This window comes from Ailuropoda melanoleuca, chromosome 12 (assembly GCF_002007445.2).
Source record: "Ailuropoda melanoleuca isolate Jingjing chromosome 12, ASM200744v2, whole genome shotgun sequence".
In the NCBI taxonomy this organism is placed as follows: Eukaryota; Metazoa; Chordata; class Mammalia; order Carnivora; family Ursidae; genus Ailuropoda; species Ailuropoda melanoleuca.
Genome location: NC_048229.1, coordinates 63,643,980 through 63,661,263, shown reverse-complemented (window position 1 = coordinate 63,661,263; position 17,284 = coordinate 63,643,980). Strand labels below are relative to the sequence as shown.

Genomic DNA, 17,284 nt, shown 5'->3' with positions numbered 1-17,284 from the left:
CTCTCTCGGTGGCTGTCTCTGTCTAATAAATAAATCTTAAAAAAAAAAAAAGAAGAATAGAAAAGTTTAAAGCTGCGTTGGTTAGACAGCAAGAAAGGTTATAAACCATCTTATAGGAGAAAGTGGCGGGTGTCCTTTTGAGTATCCAAACCCGAGTTGGGGCACCGACCAGAAGACCTTTGTAAACTCTGGGGCACAAAAGTCTCAGAAGGAAGAGCGATTGGTTGTATGACCCTTCACTTGAAGGGAACAGCTATTTAAATTAGAAAAGACACTTAGGACATGTTTTTGAGATATGGAGAAGATGGTTGTGTTTAAGTGTTGGGGAAGCTAGATTAATTCTTCGTAAGAAAACTCCTTTTCTTCTGAAAAGTTATGTACACCAGGGAACAAAAGAGTTTCAGTTAAGGACATCCATTTTAGAGAAAATGTAAAAAAGTACTGGTTTTGGACTAGGAATTTAGAGACTGGACTAAGAGGGGAAATTTTTCAGCAGACAGTTCTGTTGGTGGGCTCCCCATTTTACGGATAAAAATTCTGTTATCAGGCTTTCTCTTACCACCTGGTTGCCCTACTTTTCCCGTGGAATGATTGGTCTGGGTCTGATCAGTTATTTTTATTTGCTGGAAAAATTCAGATATTTGATTGCTATAGTATTACTAGAAGCCTCGTAGTAGGATTAGCAATGACACTTCCCTCCCCCACAAAAAAAAGGAGAAAAGATTTGTAATATGGTAAAAAGAAGTGTGTGATTTTTAAACCATGGTCCGTGATTCTAACCAATACAATCAATTTCTTACTAGTTTGATAGAACTAATTTTCAATGTATATTTGATTTTGCAGCAGGTTTTCTTTCCCCTCAGAGTGATAAGATACATTTAAAGTATGGTGGTGTTAGGGGCACCTGGGTGGCTCAGTCGTTAAGTGTCTGCCTCAGCTCAGGCCAAGATCGCAGAGTCTCTGCTCCCTCTGCCCCTCATCCTGTCCCTGCTCTCTCGCTCTCTCGCACTCTCTCAAATGAATAAATAAAAAATATTTTTAAAAAATGAAAAGTAAAGTATGGTGATATTAATAGGTCAGATTAAGAAACAAAATTCTGTCTTAGGTTCATAAATCGATGCCATGCCATATCAATGATGATGTGGCTTTGCATTTTATTGATTTTTCTTTAATCTGTGGAAATGTTTTATATAAATACCTCAAGAGATATAATGGAGTATTATCAGAAGGGTTTGTAATCTGTGGGGGAAATTGGCACCATTAATCAAATCCTGTCAGAAAGCTCTATGAAAATCATTGTATTCTTTATAGAAACCCTCATTACTTTAGCGCTGGCCCAGATAGAAGACAGACTAGTAGACCAAAGTCAAGGTAAGATGGAAGGGAACAATTACTGTCTTTGGAGTTGGACATGGTGTGGGAGGCTGCTTTGAATGTAAGTGAAAATACTTTCTTGAATGAGCAGTTGAAGAAGATACTGCATAAATGTGATGAGTGTGTCCCATTGATTGGTGTGCAATTTTTGAGCTCCTATAATCAGAAAGACACTGGCTTTCAAAAGAGGAAGATCGACTTACAGACTCCCAAAGTGTTTCATCGTTGCTATAGCAATGAAACTTTTGACAAATAATTACTTAATATCCACTCCGTTTTCCAGGGCAGCTGAGGGCAGTTACCAAATCTGACCTGTAATAAAGTAATCAACTATTTAACAGGCCAACATACCAGATAAACCAGTAATGCTAACAGGATCTACTTTCACTGAACTGATTTTCTAGTTACATGGTAAGAGGAGAAATGAACTAGAGATGCACTGCCATCTGACATGAGTTGTAACACAAACATGGGTGTTAAGAAAACACAAGAATCATTCAGTAGAGTAGGAGAGGAGCCTTTCTGATGTCTGACAAGTCACTCAAGCATATTTGTTTTAGGAGGTCCAATTCCAGGATAAATTCATTGTTGGAATTGGACAGCATATAGGAAAAAAATTGCAGGTTTTGCTATTTTTGAGAATTCGTATACAGTATAGTAACGGGACATTATTTTTCTTAAAAGGTAGCAGCTTTAGGGGTGCCTGGGTGGCTCAATCATTAAGCATCTGCCTTCAGCTCAGGTCATGATCCCAGTGTTCTGGGATCGAGGCTCGCATTGGGCTCCCTGCTTGGCAGGAAGCCTGCTTCTCCCTCTCCCACTGCTTGTGTTCCCTCTCTCGCTGCCTCTCTCTCTCTCTCTCTCTCTGTCAAATAAATAAATAAATAAATAAATCTTTTTAAAAAAAGAAAGGTAGTAGCTTTATATTCTGAGAGAGTCCAAATATCCAAATTACTTGAAAAATTTAACTGTCAGGCGTTTTAAAAAGTGGGGATTGAAAGATACTTGAAATAGGCTTGGGCTCATGAAAGTCAGAATGGGAAGAGATACTGAGAAAAACATGAAAACAGTAAGACTTCCTCCAGTAACACTTACTGTGAATTAGCCATTAGGTCAGGAATGAGCTCACTGAGCTGAGACAAAAGAAATGAGAAATGGAGTAAATATTTCTATCTCACAGTGATGGGAATAAACACCTAGAAAATAAAGATTAAACATTAAGAAGGAAGAGATGAATATTCCTGCATTACTTGAAAACGCTCAAACTCGATCCTTAAAGCACTTATTTAGATCCTTCTCTTAGAAGGAAAGTTGCAAGTAGTAGAGTTATCTTTGTCCTAGATACTGGCAGTTCTCAGAGTAGCCGGTGACACAATGCCACGCTCTTTGGGACTCAGGATAGACAGAAATTGCTGGAAGGATAGCTTTCCCCCATCCCCCCACCCTCCCACTCCTGCCACCTCTCAACAGCCATTCGATAAGGATTTCTGTCCGCCCTCTACCAGGAAGGATCAGGAATGAAGACTGTGAAGAATGGGAACTGAGTATCTAATGCAGTCCTCCTTTCTGACCAGGGATAACTGCTACTCTCAAACTGTCAGCTCTCAGTTTCTCATCAGAGCAGATAACCCTAAAATAGAACCAGAAACACTTCTACTTGGCTTTGAGATTTACCATATCACTTTACAACCTCAAAATCTTTATTATTTACTTTTACAATTATATTTTGCTTAGAATGCTGGCATGCCTGGCTGGCTCATTGTGACTCTTGTGAGTTTGAGCCCCAAATCAGGTGCAGAGATTACTTAAAAATAAAATCTTAGGGGCGCCTGGGTGGCACAGCGGTTAGGCGTCTGCCTTCGGCTCAGGGCGTGATCCTGGCATTGTGGGATCGAGCCCCACATCAGGCTCCTCCGCTATGAGCCTGCTTCTTCCTCTCCCACTCCCCCTGCTTGTGTTCCCTCTCTCGCTGGCTGTCTCTATCTCTGTCAAATAAATAAATAAAATCTTAAAAAAATAAAAATCTTAAAAAAGGAAAATGAATGATAATGTTAGGGAAATCGTATAACTTCTGGAGTATAATTTCTTAACGTGTAATTTATATAAATAAATTACAATAAATAAATTGAAAATAGTACAGTTGTCTAATACTAGAGAAATGAAAAGCTGGTTCGTCTAGTCCATGAAATACATAACCCTTAAAAACTGGATAACGTGAAAAATGCTTATGTCAAAATAGGTATGGGAAAAAAATCAGGATGCAAAGTTATGAATACAGTTTGATCACAAATAAGTATAGAAACTTCAAAAAAAGAACATGGGATAAACATAATTTTCTCTAATTAGTATATGTATATATTTTAAAGATTTTTATTTATTTGTTTGAGAGAGGGAAAGAGTGAGCAGGGGGAGAGGGGGCAGAGGGAGAGGGAGAAGAGAGTCTCAAGCAGACTGCCCACTGAGTGTGGAGCCCGATTCAGGGCTCCATCTCAGGACCCTGAGATCATGACCTGAGCCAAAACCAAGAATAGGGCACTCAACTAACTGAGCCGCCCAAGCACCTCTATGATGAGTATATATTTTAAAATACAAACCTTCCTAAGAGTTTCTTGCTGGTGTAAAAGATGATTCAGAACTTGTTTTCTCTCTGCAGGCCTTCACCCCTTTTCACACTGTGACTGTATTCAAGTGCTGAGGGAGAGGGCTGACGGAGGGCAGCACCGTTGTTTCCTCTCCCAGGAGTCGGAACCAGATAGTAATGTGGTTACCTATGTACATGTGTGTAATCGAAGGGTACACTGTACGCAGCATATGTGGCTTATAAAGACTGTTATTTTTTTTTTGAAGATTTTTTATTTTTAAGTAATCTCACACCCAGCGTGGGGCTCAAACTTAAAACTCTGAGATTAAGTTGCACGCTCTTCCATCTGAGCCAGCCAGATGCCCCTAGGACTGTTGTGTTGTTTGTTTGTTTTGGGGGGGTTTTTTTTTGGTGCTTGTTGACAAATAATCTTGATCCTTAGGGTCTCTTTGGTGTGTTTTGATGGATGCTTTTGTAGCACAATATTACAAAGCGTATTAGAGGATGTTCCATGTGGTTAATGTTTTCTGCAGCCTGATGGTGGTTCCTGCTAGGAAATGGTTACCATCTCTGGGGGGCCTCTCTGGGAGTGGCTCTGGGAGCATGTGAGATAGAATGTTTGTGTTGTCAGGCATCCTCTGATTGTCAGGGAGAAGGGGAGTGGTGGAGACATCAGTCATATTTCCTGTTACTTTTCAGCCTTTTGCATTGATATTCCTGTGTCCGTGGCTTGTATTTTGGAGCAATGGAGAAAATGAACATGGTATTCCTTATCTGGTGTTATTTTTAAAATTAAATAATTGTGCTTAAGTGGCTGTTTTGGTTCCTCTAGGCCTGGGCTTGCTTCTGGTTGTGGTGGTTTTTAAAAATGATCTTTGTTTCTCTTTCCTTTAATGCTTTATAGCCCTGTTAGTAATACTAAGATTGTTATTCAAAAAACATTTAAATGTCTTTAAGTAATTTCCAGAGTGTTATGGGAATGTTACCAAAATACCTTGAAGTGTGAAATTTTGGGGACCTATTATCTCCTTAATACCCTGTAAAACCCAGTCTTGGTCCCAAAAGAGCTTAGAGTCTCAGTAGCAAGACAAGACATTGTGTATCATTTAAACAATAATCAGAAAATCCTAAAATATAAAACGAATGGCTCTTTGCAGGAATGCATATCCCATATACATCCTGTATTTTATAACCAGCCTCCTTCATTACACATTAAGCACCACCCCCCCAAAAAAATAAAAGAATAAAGAGGATGATGTGGCAAAGACCTGAGATTAGATTATTTTAGATCCACATTCAACAGCTAGAAGATCGTTAAATGAAACCACAGCTGAGTGTGCTCATGGCCTTGCTGGTAAGCAGTTTGCTGCATGTAAGAAGGAGTTGCTTGTGAAGGGCATTGGGCATTTCCAGTCACCAGTAACTACTTGATCTTTTTGGTGACCAGAGGCTGTGTAACACAGAATGCCAGTCAGAGTTGCTGTGTTCCAGGGTGCCCTACGAATGTCCTATACTGAAAGGGGCACCTGGCTGTGTCAGTTGGCAGAGCATACAACTCTTAATCTCAGTGAGTTAAAGCCCCATGTTGGGTATGGAGATTACTTAAAAGTAAAATCTTAAAAAAAAAAAAAAAAAGATGTCCTATACCTGAAATCCAGAAGGAAGGCAGATGGGTGACTCTCTAGAGTGTCTCTTACTGCCATAGAAATACCAGAGGAAGAGTACTTTTATCCATGTAGAAGGTGGAAAACACTTAGAAAACTTCAGTAAATTAGGTGTGCCCATTGAAAAACATTTATCATCATTAAAAACTCACCCTCTTTCTTGGGCCCTAGACCAAAACCAAAGTATGTAGTACTCTTCTCTCTAGGGTTGGCTATTTCCCATGCATCATGGCCAAATGTGCTTTACCACAGGGATTTAAAAGTAAAGGCAGAGTCTTTGTTCACGTGCCTGCCACAGTGAAAGATCTCTGGACACTCATTGTGTTCCTGTGTCAAATCAGTCCTCAGTATTCAGCTATGGGTGTAGGAGGAAATGGAAACTATAGCCTGTCTGGATCACTGCTCTGTGCCCCAGCTCCTGGCATAATGCCTGACTCATTGTGGCGCTTATAAATATTAGGGAATAAATGAGAAGAGGACTCTGTTGACTGAATAGTGTGCCATTAAAAGGGGTGGGGTTGCACAGAAGGAGGTTGGTGTTTGAGAGGAAAGACAATTCCAGATGGGAGCAGCTGTAGGTCCCTCAGGTGGGGATTTCTAGTACATACAGACATTTAGTAGAGCTAGAGCTGGAACAAGTTGTTGAGGCTGGAAATTGGAAGTTAAGAATGTTTGCATTGGGGCACCTGGGTGGCACAGCGGTTAAGCGCCTGCCTGCAGCTCAGGGCATGATCCTGGCGTTATGGGATCGAGCCCCACATCAGGCTCCTCTGCTATGAGCCTGCTTCTTCCTCTCCCACTCCCCCTGCTTGTGTTCCCTCTCTCGCTGGCTGTCTCTCTCTGTCGAATAAATAAAATCTTAAAAAAAAAAAAAAAAAGAATGTTTGCATGAAGGTTATAGTGAAATTGAAGGATTAGCTAACATTGCTCTGGTAGAGGGTAGGGCTGAGGATGGCACTTTCAGAGGGATGTCACATGGAACTTATTGTTAAAGCAGTCTTAGAAAAAAATAATCTTGTTATTGCCAGTTTTTCAGAAGCAATAAAGAATTAATATAGTGGATAAATAAGTACTTTTTCCGGGGCGCCTGGGTGGCACAGCGGTTAAGTGTCTGCCTTCAGCTCAGGGCGTGATCCCAGCGTTATGGGATCGAGCCCCGCATCAGGCTCCTCCGCTATGAGCCTGCCTCTTCCTCTCCCACTCCCCCTGCTTGTGTTCCCTCTCTTGCTGGCTGTCTCTATCTCTGTCAAATAAATAAATAAAATCTTTAAAAAAAAAAAAGTACTTTTTCCTACTGTAATCATAAGCCGAAGCTAACTTTTAGACTGAAGAGCAATCTAGATACTTCTGTGGGTGTTAAATTTTACCTTTATGACCCAATTTAGCTCACCCTTTTGTACTTTGGGTAGTTATGCCTCATTGGACAGGTCGTTAGGTCTTTCATTAGTGCCCTCCAGTGTAGACACTGTGCGAACTGGGACAGGGAATTAGATGCCTTTGGCCAGCGCTGGGTGTGCTCTCATCCTGTGGTAGCTGCCTAACAGTTTACCACCATGTCAGCTTGTGGAGCTGAGGGAATAGCAGTTCTTTCCTTTGTCCTGCTTGTGGTTTTGCTCTCGATGAGAGGACAGGAATCGGTGACCTGTCGCTGCGTCAGTGCAGACATTGTTAAAATAAACAAACAAATCATAGGAAAATGAAACCTTCTCCAGAGAGCCTCTGGATCTTTGAAACCCAGGGACCAAAACATTTATCATAACTAATTTGTAAAACTCAACACCTGCTTCTTTAGTTTGGCTTTTTCAGTGGTAACATAAATCCATCTCTCTGAAAGCAGTGCTGCTGAAAGCATTCATGCTACCGTATCAGACTCTTCAGTACATGCTGTAGGTAATTCCCTCGGCTATGAACATGCAGGCACTTTGGAACTCAGGCTGCAGACCACCACCCCACCCCGCCCCCGCTGTCCCCCTTCCTCTCCTGCCCAGGCTGTAATGATGGGGGGGTGTAGTTGTCTTTCCTCTTTGGGTCTGGCTCTTCTGTTCAGACACTGACTGCCTATTTGCCACACTGGCTCATTTCCAGATGTCAGGGGGTGCCAAAAGGAAGGCTGGGGGACAGTTTGACGCATCATCTTAATTAATTCTTGGTACATGACTGATGTTGAAGGCCACATAGAAGGCATTCCTGCTTATTTCCCCAAGAGGTCCTGAGTTTTGGAAAACAACAATTTAACTTAAAATTGGCCGTCATGGTTTTATCTCCTTTATCATGCCCAAGAATTATGCTCTCATGTTATAGATCCCTTTGCAACTGGGTGTTAAGTCTCAGTGCCCTTCTCCTAGTGTAATGTTCCACAGTATCAGTTCTGGGGCATCATTCAAAGTAGCTTATAATTGGGGTGCCTGACCAGCTCAGTCAGTAGAGCATGTGACTCTTGATCTCGGGGTTGTGAGTTCAAGCCCCATGTTGGGCATAGAGCTTACTTTGAAGAAAAAAAAAAAGAACAAAGTAGCTTATGCTCTGAAGATTTTTAAATATTTTAAATAATTTTTGAAATATTTATTTAAAATCAGAAAGGCAAAGAAGGAATTAGGCAGGAAAAACTGTTGCCTTCTAGTCAGTGCTCCATCTCTATAGGCTTTAACCTGACTTCCTGATTTATTCGTTCTCGCACTTACTCATTCGTGTGTTCATTCATCAATCATTACTCAGCACCTACTCTGTGTCAGGCACTGTGTTTTGTGCTAATGACAGCATTATGTGAGATAGGCAAGATCCTGCTGTCACAAGAGACACTAAATAGGTGATCCCAGTGAAGTGTGATGGGCGCTTTGAAAACCAAAGCCCAGGCTCCTGTGAACTATGAGCCCAGTCGCTTAACCCAGCCTAGGCACGGCCTCTAAAGAAGTGGCGTTTAAGTGGAGCCCTGACAAATCTCAGAAGGAGTTAGCCTGAATAAGTTAGAAAAGATTGTTCCAGGCAGAGCAAACGGCTTGGACGAAAATCTCAGAGCAAGACTGAAGGAGTTAGATATGGGAGCTGCTGACATGTTAAATACAGTGGAAGGGGAAAGTGGTAAGGTAGAGAGTTGGGGAAGGATCCAACTCATATGTGGAGATGCTTTGTGAACCTTTGTGAAATTCAAGGAATTTGGGTTTTATCCTGGGGGCACTTAAAGTCCGGGGAAGGAAATGGTTAGGACCAGGAGAAACATTAGGTGTCTGTTAAGGAACCAAAACAGCAGATGAATTTCAGGGGCATTGAATTCAGTTGGAAAAATGTGATGAACTGGCTGTGGGAGCAGGCAGGCTTCACTGCAGCCAAAGTGGTTCCTTATGAACTGTCACCTGTTTAAGTCCACTCTCACCTGCCTTCCCTTCTCAATTTTCTGTTGGCATTTGAGCATAATCTCTTAAGTGCTGGGTCATTGTGGTCCTCCAAGACCCTTTACATACAGTATGCTTCTCTGTTAGAGGGGGGAAACTTGACTGCAAGGGGATTGAGCTAACTCGTAAGCATGAGTCATATTATGTGGAGGAGGGATGTTAGTTGGAGAGACAGTTCTAGGTGAGGGCACCTCCTTAGCAGGTCAAGTTGTAGTTTAAGACTGAGAGCAGCAGCTCATTTTCCTAATCCCAAGTGGCAGGCAGAACTATTCTGTTATCATATGATGCTTGTTTTCTTCCCTGAACCATTAAATCAGATTTTGCTCCAAACTACTTGGATTAGTGACGTAAGTAATCTCTCTTATATTGGTGAACGTATTGCAAGACACTATTGAATTGTATACAGTTTTAATGAGTTCAGTATATACACCTTTAACTAACCATTCAGGAACTTTTTTTTTTTTTTAATGTGAGCTCTGTGCCCATCTTGGGGCTCAAATTCATGACCCGAGGTTGAGTCACATGCTCTACAGATTGAGCCAGCCAGGTGCCCCTGGACCCATTTTATACTGAAGAAATATTGTTAGGTAAGGCTTGAACACTACTCTGGGAGAAGGGAGTGTCTGCCAATTACGAATTGGCTTTTTAATGCCATTGGACTGCTGTGCTCTTTTCGTTACTGAACTACCAACATGTCATTGTTTTTTTTTTTTTTTTTTAAGATTTTATTTATTTATTTGACAGAGAGAGACACCCAGCGAGAGAGGGAACACAAGCAGGGGGAGTGGAGAGGAAGAAGCAGGCTCATAGCGGAGGAGCCTGATGTGGGGCTCGATCCCACAACATTGGGATCACGCCTTGAGCCGAAGGCAGACGCTTAACCACCGTGCCACCCAGGCACCCCTGTCGTTGTTTTTTGTAATTCATTCCTGGAGTGTGAGTAATGCCTTTCTCACGTGGAATTCAAAGTGCTTTACAGATATGTCATTTAAAATTTTTTCTTCTTCTTCTTTTGAGAGGGGTTGGGGGAATGGAGAGGGAAAGAGAGAGAATCTTAAGCAGACTCCCTACCCATTGTGGAGCCCAGCTGAGGGCTCAGTCTCACAACTCCGAGATCATGACCTGAGCCGAAATCAAAAGTCGGATGCTTAAGCCACCCACGCAGTTCAACCTACCTACCTATCTATCTATCTATCTATCTATCTATCTATCTTTCTTTCTTTCTTTCTTTCTTTTCTTTCTTTCTCTCTTGCTTTCTTTCTCTCTTTCTTTCTCTCTCTCTCTTTTCTCCCTTTCTTTCTCCCTTTCTTTCTCCCTTTCTTTCTTTCTCTCTTTCTTTTTTCTTTCCTTTTTCCTTTCTTTCTTTCTTTTCTTTCTCTTTCTTTCTTTTCTTTTCTTTTCTTTCTGATTTTATTTATTTGTCAGAGAGAGAGCACAAGCAGGGGGAGTAGCTAGCAGAAGGAGAGGGAGAAGCAGGCTCCCTTCTGAGCAAGGAGCCTGATGCGGGACTCGATCCAAGGACCCTGGGATCATGACCTGAGCCACCGAGGTGTCCCCCAACATTTCTTTAAATAAAGTTAATTTACATCCTGTTGGATGCTCTCAGAGTACCCTGTTCTTCGTCTTTATAATGCTTATCTCAAATTATAATGACATATTTATGTAGTGATTTGATTGTGTTATCTCTCCTTCTAAACTATAAACTCTATGCAGGCAGAAACTATCTGCTTTTTTGCTCACCAACATGACCTGTGCTTTGCCAGTCCTGGCCAATAGCAGGTAACTAAAATAAGTATTTATTAATTAATTAATTTGCATATATTACAGGTGTCATTTTCATATATGAGCACCCGAAACACAGGCTATGATTCACTAAGCTAATGTGACAGTCTGTTTTAAAATTAGATTGAGGGGGGTGCCTGAGTGGCTCAGTTGGTTATGTGTCTGCCTTCAGCTCAGGCTGTGATCCCAGGGTCCTGGGATTGAGCCCCACGTTGGGCTCCTTCTTCAGCAGGGAGCCCGCTTCTCCCTCCCCCTCTGCTGCTTCTCCTGCTTGTGCATGTGCTCACGCTCTCTCTCTCTCTCTCTGTCAAATGAATAAATAAAATCTTTAAAAATTTTTTTAAAAATTAGGTTGGAGGCCCATCTCAGTAATAACTAGGGTCCTGGCCTCCCTCTGGCCACAGTGCTTTATATTAGCTTTTTCTTTTTCTCTCAAGACTTTATTTATTTATTTTTATAGAGAGAGAGCACGCAACTAGCAGGAGGGGCAAAGGGAAAAAGAGGATTTCAAGCAGACTCTGTGTGAGCATGAAGCCCTATGTGGGGCTCAATCTCACCACCCTGAGATCATGACCCGAGCCAAAATCAGGAATTGGACACTTAACCGACTGAGCCACCCACGTGCCCCTTAGCAGATTTTATATGAGGATTTAATTACTGGAAAAATTCATCCACAGAAAAATCTAGCCTCTTGATGCTGGCCCTTTGGAATGTCTCAAGGGTCAGAGGTGTGCGTCAGTCTGTTGAGGTGCCTCAGAGGAAGGAGGGATGCCCTAAGGATGCACAGCTTGGGCTGTCTGCTTGTGCTGGGGAACTCCAAATGTGGAGCTAGTTCTGGGGAGTGATAGGGGTGGGCACTGAGTGAAGGCTTCTCACTCTTGTGGTATGCCAGGTCTTGTTGCCCACCCTATACAGCTACAATGACAAACTGTTACACATCATTTCTTATGTAGGGCCATTATTAACTTTACTTGCCTAAAGAAATACAGAAGAATTCCTTTCGAACCCTTCCCTAGTATGAGTTGTTCATGAGTAGTGAGGACTTACTTACATAACACCTGCAGCTCAGCAGCTCAGCAGCTTGCCCAGTTTGACATTGGTTAGTGGAGGTGCCGTCTTCAGAAACCCTTACGAAATGCTAAGACTGTCTAGATCATTGGCCTTAGCTTGAAGTTAATTCCTCAGAAAACTTATTATCTTGGCTGCAGCCATTGTCTCTACTGTTGATATCTCCCAAAGTAAGCTGACAAGGTTTTTATGTTGCTTTTGAGGAAAGAGAGTTTTAATTCACATAAGTCCATTTTGTTTGATTATGAACCTGAATCTTCAAGATGTGAAAGGCTTGTTCTGTGTTCTTAAACACAACAGCTTATGGTGATTAAAAATTGAAGTATAATTTACTTATGATTAATACACAGATCTTAAATATTCAATTTGATGAGTTACAGTTGTATCACCATGGAAGCACAGTGCAACACAGAATATGGAATATTTCCATTACTCTAGAATGTTGCCTTGTGGCCCTTTCCAGTCAGTCCTGTACCCCCACCACCACTTCAGCACCACCACTAACACCTTCTAACTACCATCACTGTGAATAGGGTTTGCCTGTTCCTATACTTCACATGAATGGAATCCTACAGTATGGTGGGTTTTTTGGTGTGTGTGTGTGCCTAGCATCTTTCACTCGACATATTTTTAAGATTCATAGATGTTGTTGCATGTATTCATAGTTCATTCATTTTTATTGCTTTACTATATTCCATTGAATAACTAACATAACTTGTTTATCCATTCACCTATTGATGAACATTTGGGTTTGTTTCCAGTTTGGGGCTATGATAAATAAGGCTGCTGTGAACATTTTTTTTATTTTTTTGTGTTTTCTTTTTTTTTCTTTTTTTTTTCTTTTTTTTTTTTAAATAATTAATTAATTAATTAATTTGACAGAGAGAGAGAGAGACAGCGAACGAGAGAGGGAACACAAGCAGGGGGAGTGGGAGAGGAAGAAGCAGGCTCCCAGCAGAGGAGCCTGATGTGGGGCTCGATCCCACAACACTGGGATCACGCCCTGAGCCGAAGGCAGACGCTTAACCACTGCGCCACCCAGGCGCCCCTGCTGTGAACATTTTATATACATTTTTATGGACATATGTTTTTGTTTTCTTGGATAAATGTCAACAGGGGAGTTGCTATGTCATTGGGTTTGTATATGTTTAACTTGATATGAAACTGACAGTTTTCGAAAGTGATTGATTGTATTGTCTTACACTCCCACCTACAATGTATGACAGTTCCATTTGCTCCATATCCTCTCCAGACTTTGGTGCTATCACTCTTATTTTTGCCAGTAGTTGGTATCTCAGGGTGGTTTTGATGTGCATGTCCCTGATGACTAATGACATGGAATGCCTTTTCATGTGCTTGTTGGCCATTCCTGTATCTTTGGTGTTGAAGAGACTATTTAAGAATTTTAACATTTTTTGGGGTGCCTGGGTGGCACAGCGGTTAAGCATCTGCCTTCGGCTCAGGGCGTGATCCCGGCGTTACGGGATCGAGCCCCACATCGGGCTCCTCTGCTATGAGCCTGCTTCTTCCTATCCCCCTCCCCCTGCTTGAGTTCCCTCTCTCGCTGGCTGTCTCTATCTCTGTCGAATAAATAAAAAATGAAATCTTTAAAAAAAATGAATTTTAACATTTTTATTTTTTATTTTATTTATTTTAAAGATTTTATTTATTGGGGTACCTGCATGGCTCAGTCGGCTGAGCGTCTGCCTACGGCTGGGATCATGATCCTGGGGTCCTGGGATCAAGCCCCATGCGGTCCCTGCTCAGCAGGGACTCTGCTTCTTCCTCTCTGTCTGTCCCTCCCCACGTTTGTGATCTCTCTCTCAAATAAAGTAAAAATCTTTTCAAAAAATTTAAAAAATTATTTATTTGTTTGACAGAGCACACGCGAGAGCACAATCGGGGAGCAGCAGGCAGAGGGAGAGGGAGAAGCAGGCCCCCCCATCGAGCAAGGAGCCTGGGTTCCTGACCTGAGCCGAGCAGACGAAGGCAAGACGCTCAACCTGTTGAGCTACCCAGGCACCCCAATCTTTTAACATTTTTAAAAGTTTGGATTGTTCATTTTTTATTGTTGTTTTGTAGGAGTCCTTCTGCATACAAGTTCTTTGTTACATACAGTATATATTTGGCAAGTATTTTTTCCTAGTCTCTGGCTTGCCTTTTCATTTTGTCTAATGGTGTCTTTGAATGAACAGAATTTTTTTTCGGTTTGAAATGCAGCTTATTAATAGATTATGCTTTTAGTATCCTGTTCAAGAAATCCTTAGCTGACCTATGGTCTTAAAAATATGTTCTGATCTGTTTTTCTATGAGCTTTGTAGTTCTGGCTTTTGCAGTTAGGTGTTTCATCTATTTCGAGTTAATTTTTGTATAGTGAGAGAAGAGGGGTCAAGGTTCTTTGCCAAATGGACATCCAAAATTGTACCAACACCATTTCTTTAAGAGTTTCCTTTCCCCCATTGAACTAACGATTTAATACTTTAGTTGAGGGGTGTCTGGGTGGTTCAGTCAGTTAGGTGGCTGCCTTCAGTTCAGATCATGATCCCAGAGTACTGGGATCGAGTCCTGCACCAGACTCCCTGCTCCCCAGGGAGTCTGCTTCTCCCTCTCCCTCTGCCATTCGCCCTGCTTATGTGTGCGTGCACGCGCGCGCTCTCTCTCTGTGAAATAAGTAAAATCTTTAAAAAAAGTACTTTAGCTGAAAATCAGTTGACTGCATTTGTGTGACTTGCAGGGTAAAGATACTATTACAAGGCAGTAACTTTGTCTATAAAAATCCCTAATGGCTCTTTTTGAAGCCTGGCACTGATAAATAGAAAGCATAATTTGTAATTTAAAAAAGAATAGTTACAGGACAAACTATTATAGATACATTTTTAAATAGCTTGGCTGGAACCACCCACACTCCATCCATCTGCAAGCTTCTGAAGAGCTGGATGCTTCTAATAGGATCAGGGAGACACAATCTCAGAACAAATAATGACACTTGAAAAAACTGCAGCTAATCAAAAGAATTCCTAAAGATATAGCAAGAGGTACTTAGGATGAATAGAGAATAATCTGACAGAGAAAACATTAACTACTCAATTCCTCTATTATATTTCTTCTTTTATCAAGGAGATATAGCTGTGGGATGGGGTTGGGGGGAACCTATCTGGAAAAAGCAGGGTCAGGGAAGGTAGAATACCCAGTTCCTAGAACAGTTTTGTTCTCCTGATGCATTTGAATTACATTCCTAGGGTCTGAGAAAACTAGCAGGTGACCATGCTATAGCCCCATATACTTACTGTCAATAAACTTTTGAGGCATTATGAAGCAGGGAGGTGCCAGAAGATGGGCGATGTGCAACATTTGTCTCAGCCCGATACTGATGATTCCTCCAAAAAATACTAGAACATTTTATTAAACAAACGGCCTCCGAACACAGGGAAAGACAACTGGTGAACACTGAAAGGTATATGGGTATAAAGGACAACATCATCTAACATTTATTGAGGGCTAATTGTGCCGGGTGCCTAAACTGTGAACAGTTGGTTAGTGGCCTTGAGATTTTGGTCAGTTCAGACTCGGTATGTGTGCATTTGGTAACAATTTAATATTTTAAGTTAGTTATTTTGGCTTGAAGACATAGCCTGGTGACCAAATTTGTAACTGATACAAGCTGGTACAAATAGTGAATAAATATTCAGAAAGATCTCAACTGGTAAATAAATGCCCAAGTTAAATGACATTTATTAGAGGAAAATTTTAAACTTTGGTTCAAAAAAACTTATTTGTACACCCATGTTCACAGCAGCATCATTCACGCTAGTTAAAATGTGAAGCAATCCATGTGTCCATGGACAGATGAATGAACAAGCAAAATGTGTCTAGGTACAATGGAATGTTACTCAGCCTTAATAAGGAAGGAAATTCTTGGGGCGCCTGGGTGGCACAGCGGTTAAGCGTCTGCCTTCGGCTCAGGGCGTGATCCCGGCGTTATGGGATCGAGCCCCACATCATGCTCCTCCGCTATGAGCCTTTCTTCCTCTCCCACTCCTCCAGCTTGTGTTCCCTCTCGCTGGCTATCTCTATCTCTGTCGAATAAATAAATAAAATCTTTAAAAAAAAAAATAAGGAAGGAAATTCTGACACATGCTACAACATGGGTGAACCTTGAGGACCTGATACTAAGTAAAATAAGCCAGTCACAAAAGTACAAGTATTACGTGATTCCACTTAGATGAGGTAGTCTACCTAGAGAGTCAGACTCATAGAGATAAAAAGTAGACTGGTGGTTGCCGGGGGTTTGGGGAGATAGGGTGTTGTTGTCTAATGGATCTAGAGTTTCAGTTTTACAAGGTAAAAGGAGTTCTGTGGATGGGTGGCTGGTGGTGATGGTTGTGCAACAATATGAATGTTATTAATGCCACTGAAGTGTACATTTAAAAATGGTTAAGATGGTAAATTTTATGTCAATATGTATTTACCACAATTAGAAATTTTAAAAATCTGACAACACAAGTACAGAATATTTATTAGGCCTTGCGAAAAATCCTACTGTGTGTCAGGATGACATGGCTGTCTAAATTCTGTAATGAATGTAAGTTGCATAATAGTATAGTAACCAGAGAAAGAAGGCCAAGACAGAGTATGCTCAGGATATGGCATTTAGTTCAGGGGGTCCTGTTATGGGGGGGGATGTTGTTGATAAACCAGAGCGTGGGCAAACCAGAGCAGCCTTGACCTTGGCTACTCTTCTGATAGTATGAGGAAGGCCGAGGGAATTAAGAAGTTCTGTCTGTAAAAGAGTGTATCAGTAAGCTTTGCTATATAACAAACAGTTAAAACAAACATCACACTTCAGTAGCTTAAAACAAATATTATTTCTCATGATTCTTTCTTTTTCCCCCAGGTTTATTGGGATATAATTGACATATAACCTTGTGTAAGTTAAAGGTTTACAATGTATTGATTTGATTTTTCTCATGATTCTTTGGGAGACCTGGGTGGTGGTTCTGATCTGGGTGGACTCAGCTGGAACTGGATGGCCTGCGGTGGGCTCACTCATATAACTGGCAGTTGGCTTTGTGTCAGGTGGGGCAGTGAGGATGACTTTGGTCACATGTCTCTTGTGAGCCAGCAGGATGGCCTAAGCTCATTCACATAAGCCCAAGAGAACCCAAGAGCAGTCAGAGAGCAAGCCTTCATGCACAAGTAGTTTTGAAACTTCTTGGGTCATTTTGCTCTTGTGCCATTGGCTGGAGCAAGTGACATAGTTAAGTCCAGAGTCATTGTAGGAGGTGATTCACTATCTGATGGCGTGAAAACAAAAGAGGGAGTTATTGTAGCCATTGTGCAAACAACCTACCACCACCTAGGAAGTTTAAAGGAAACAAAAGTTTCATTAGAAACAGCACAGAAGCGCCTGGGTCACTCAGTCAGTT

At 41.5% G+C, this 17,284-nt stretch overlaps 1 protein-coding gene across 7 annotated transcripts in view; it reads left to right on the top strand.

Moving 5' to 3' along the window:
• GFOD2 (glucose-fructose oxidoreductase domain containing 2) overlaps positions 1-17,284 on the top strand; it is a 38,237-nt gene that overhangs the window by 1,116 nt on the left and 19,837 nt on the right. For 2 of the 7 annotated variants that reach the window (XM_034638241.1, XM_034638238.1), the window contains exon 2: positions 13,739-13,847. The exons of 4 other annotated variants lie outside the window; for them this stretch is intronic. In XM_034638241.1, coding sequence (XP_034494132.1) covers positions 13,739-13,847 — 109 coding nt within the window. Of the gene's footprint in view, positions 1-9,831; positions 9,945-13,738; positions 13,848-17,284 lie in introns of those variants that run through there. One more of the 7 variants, XM_034638240.1, reaches the window with a different exon arrangement.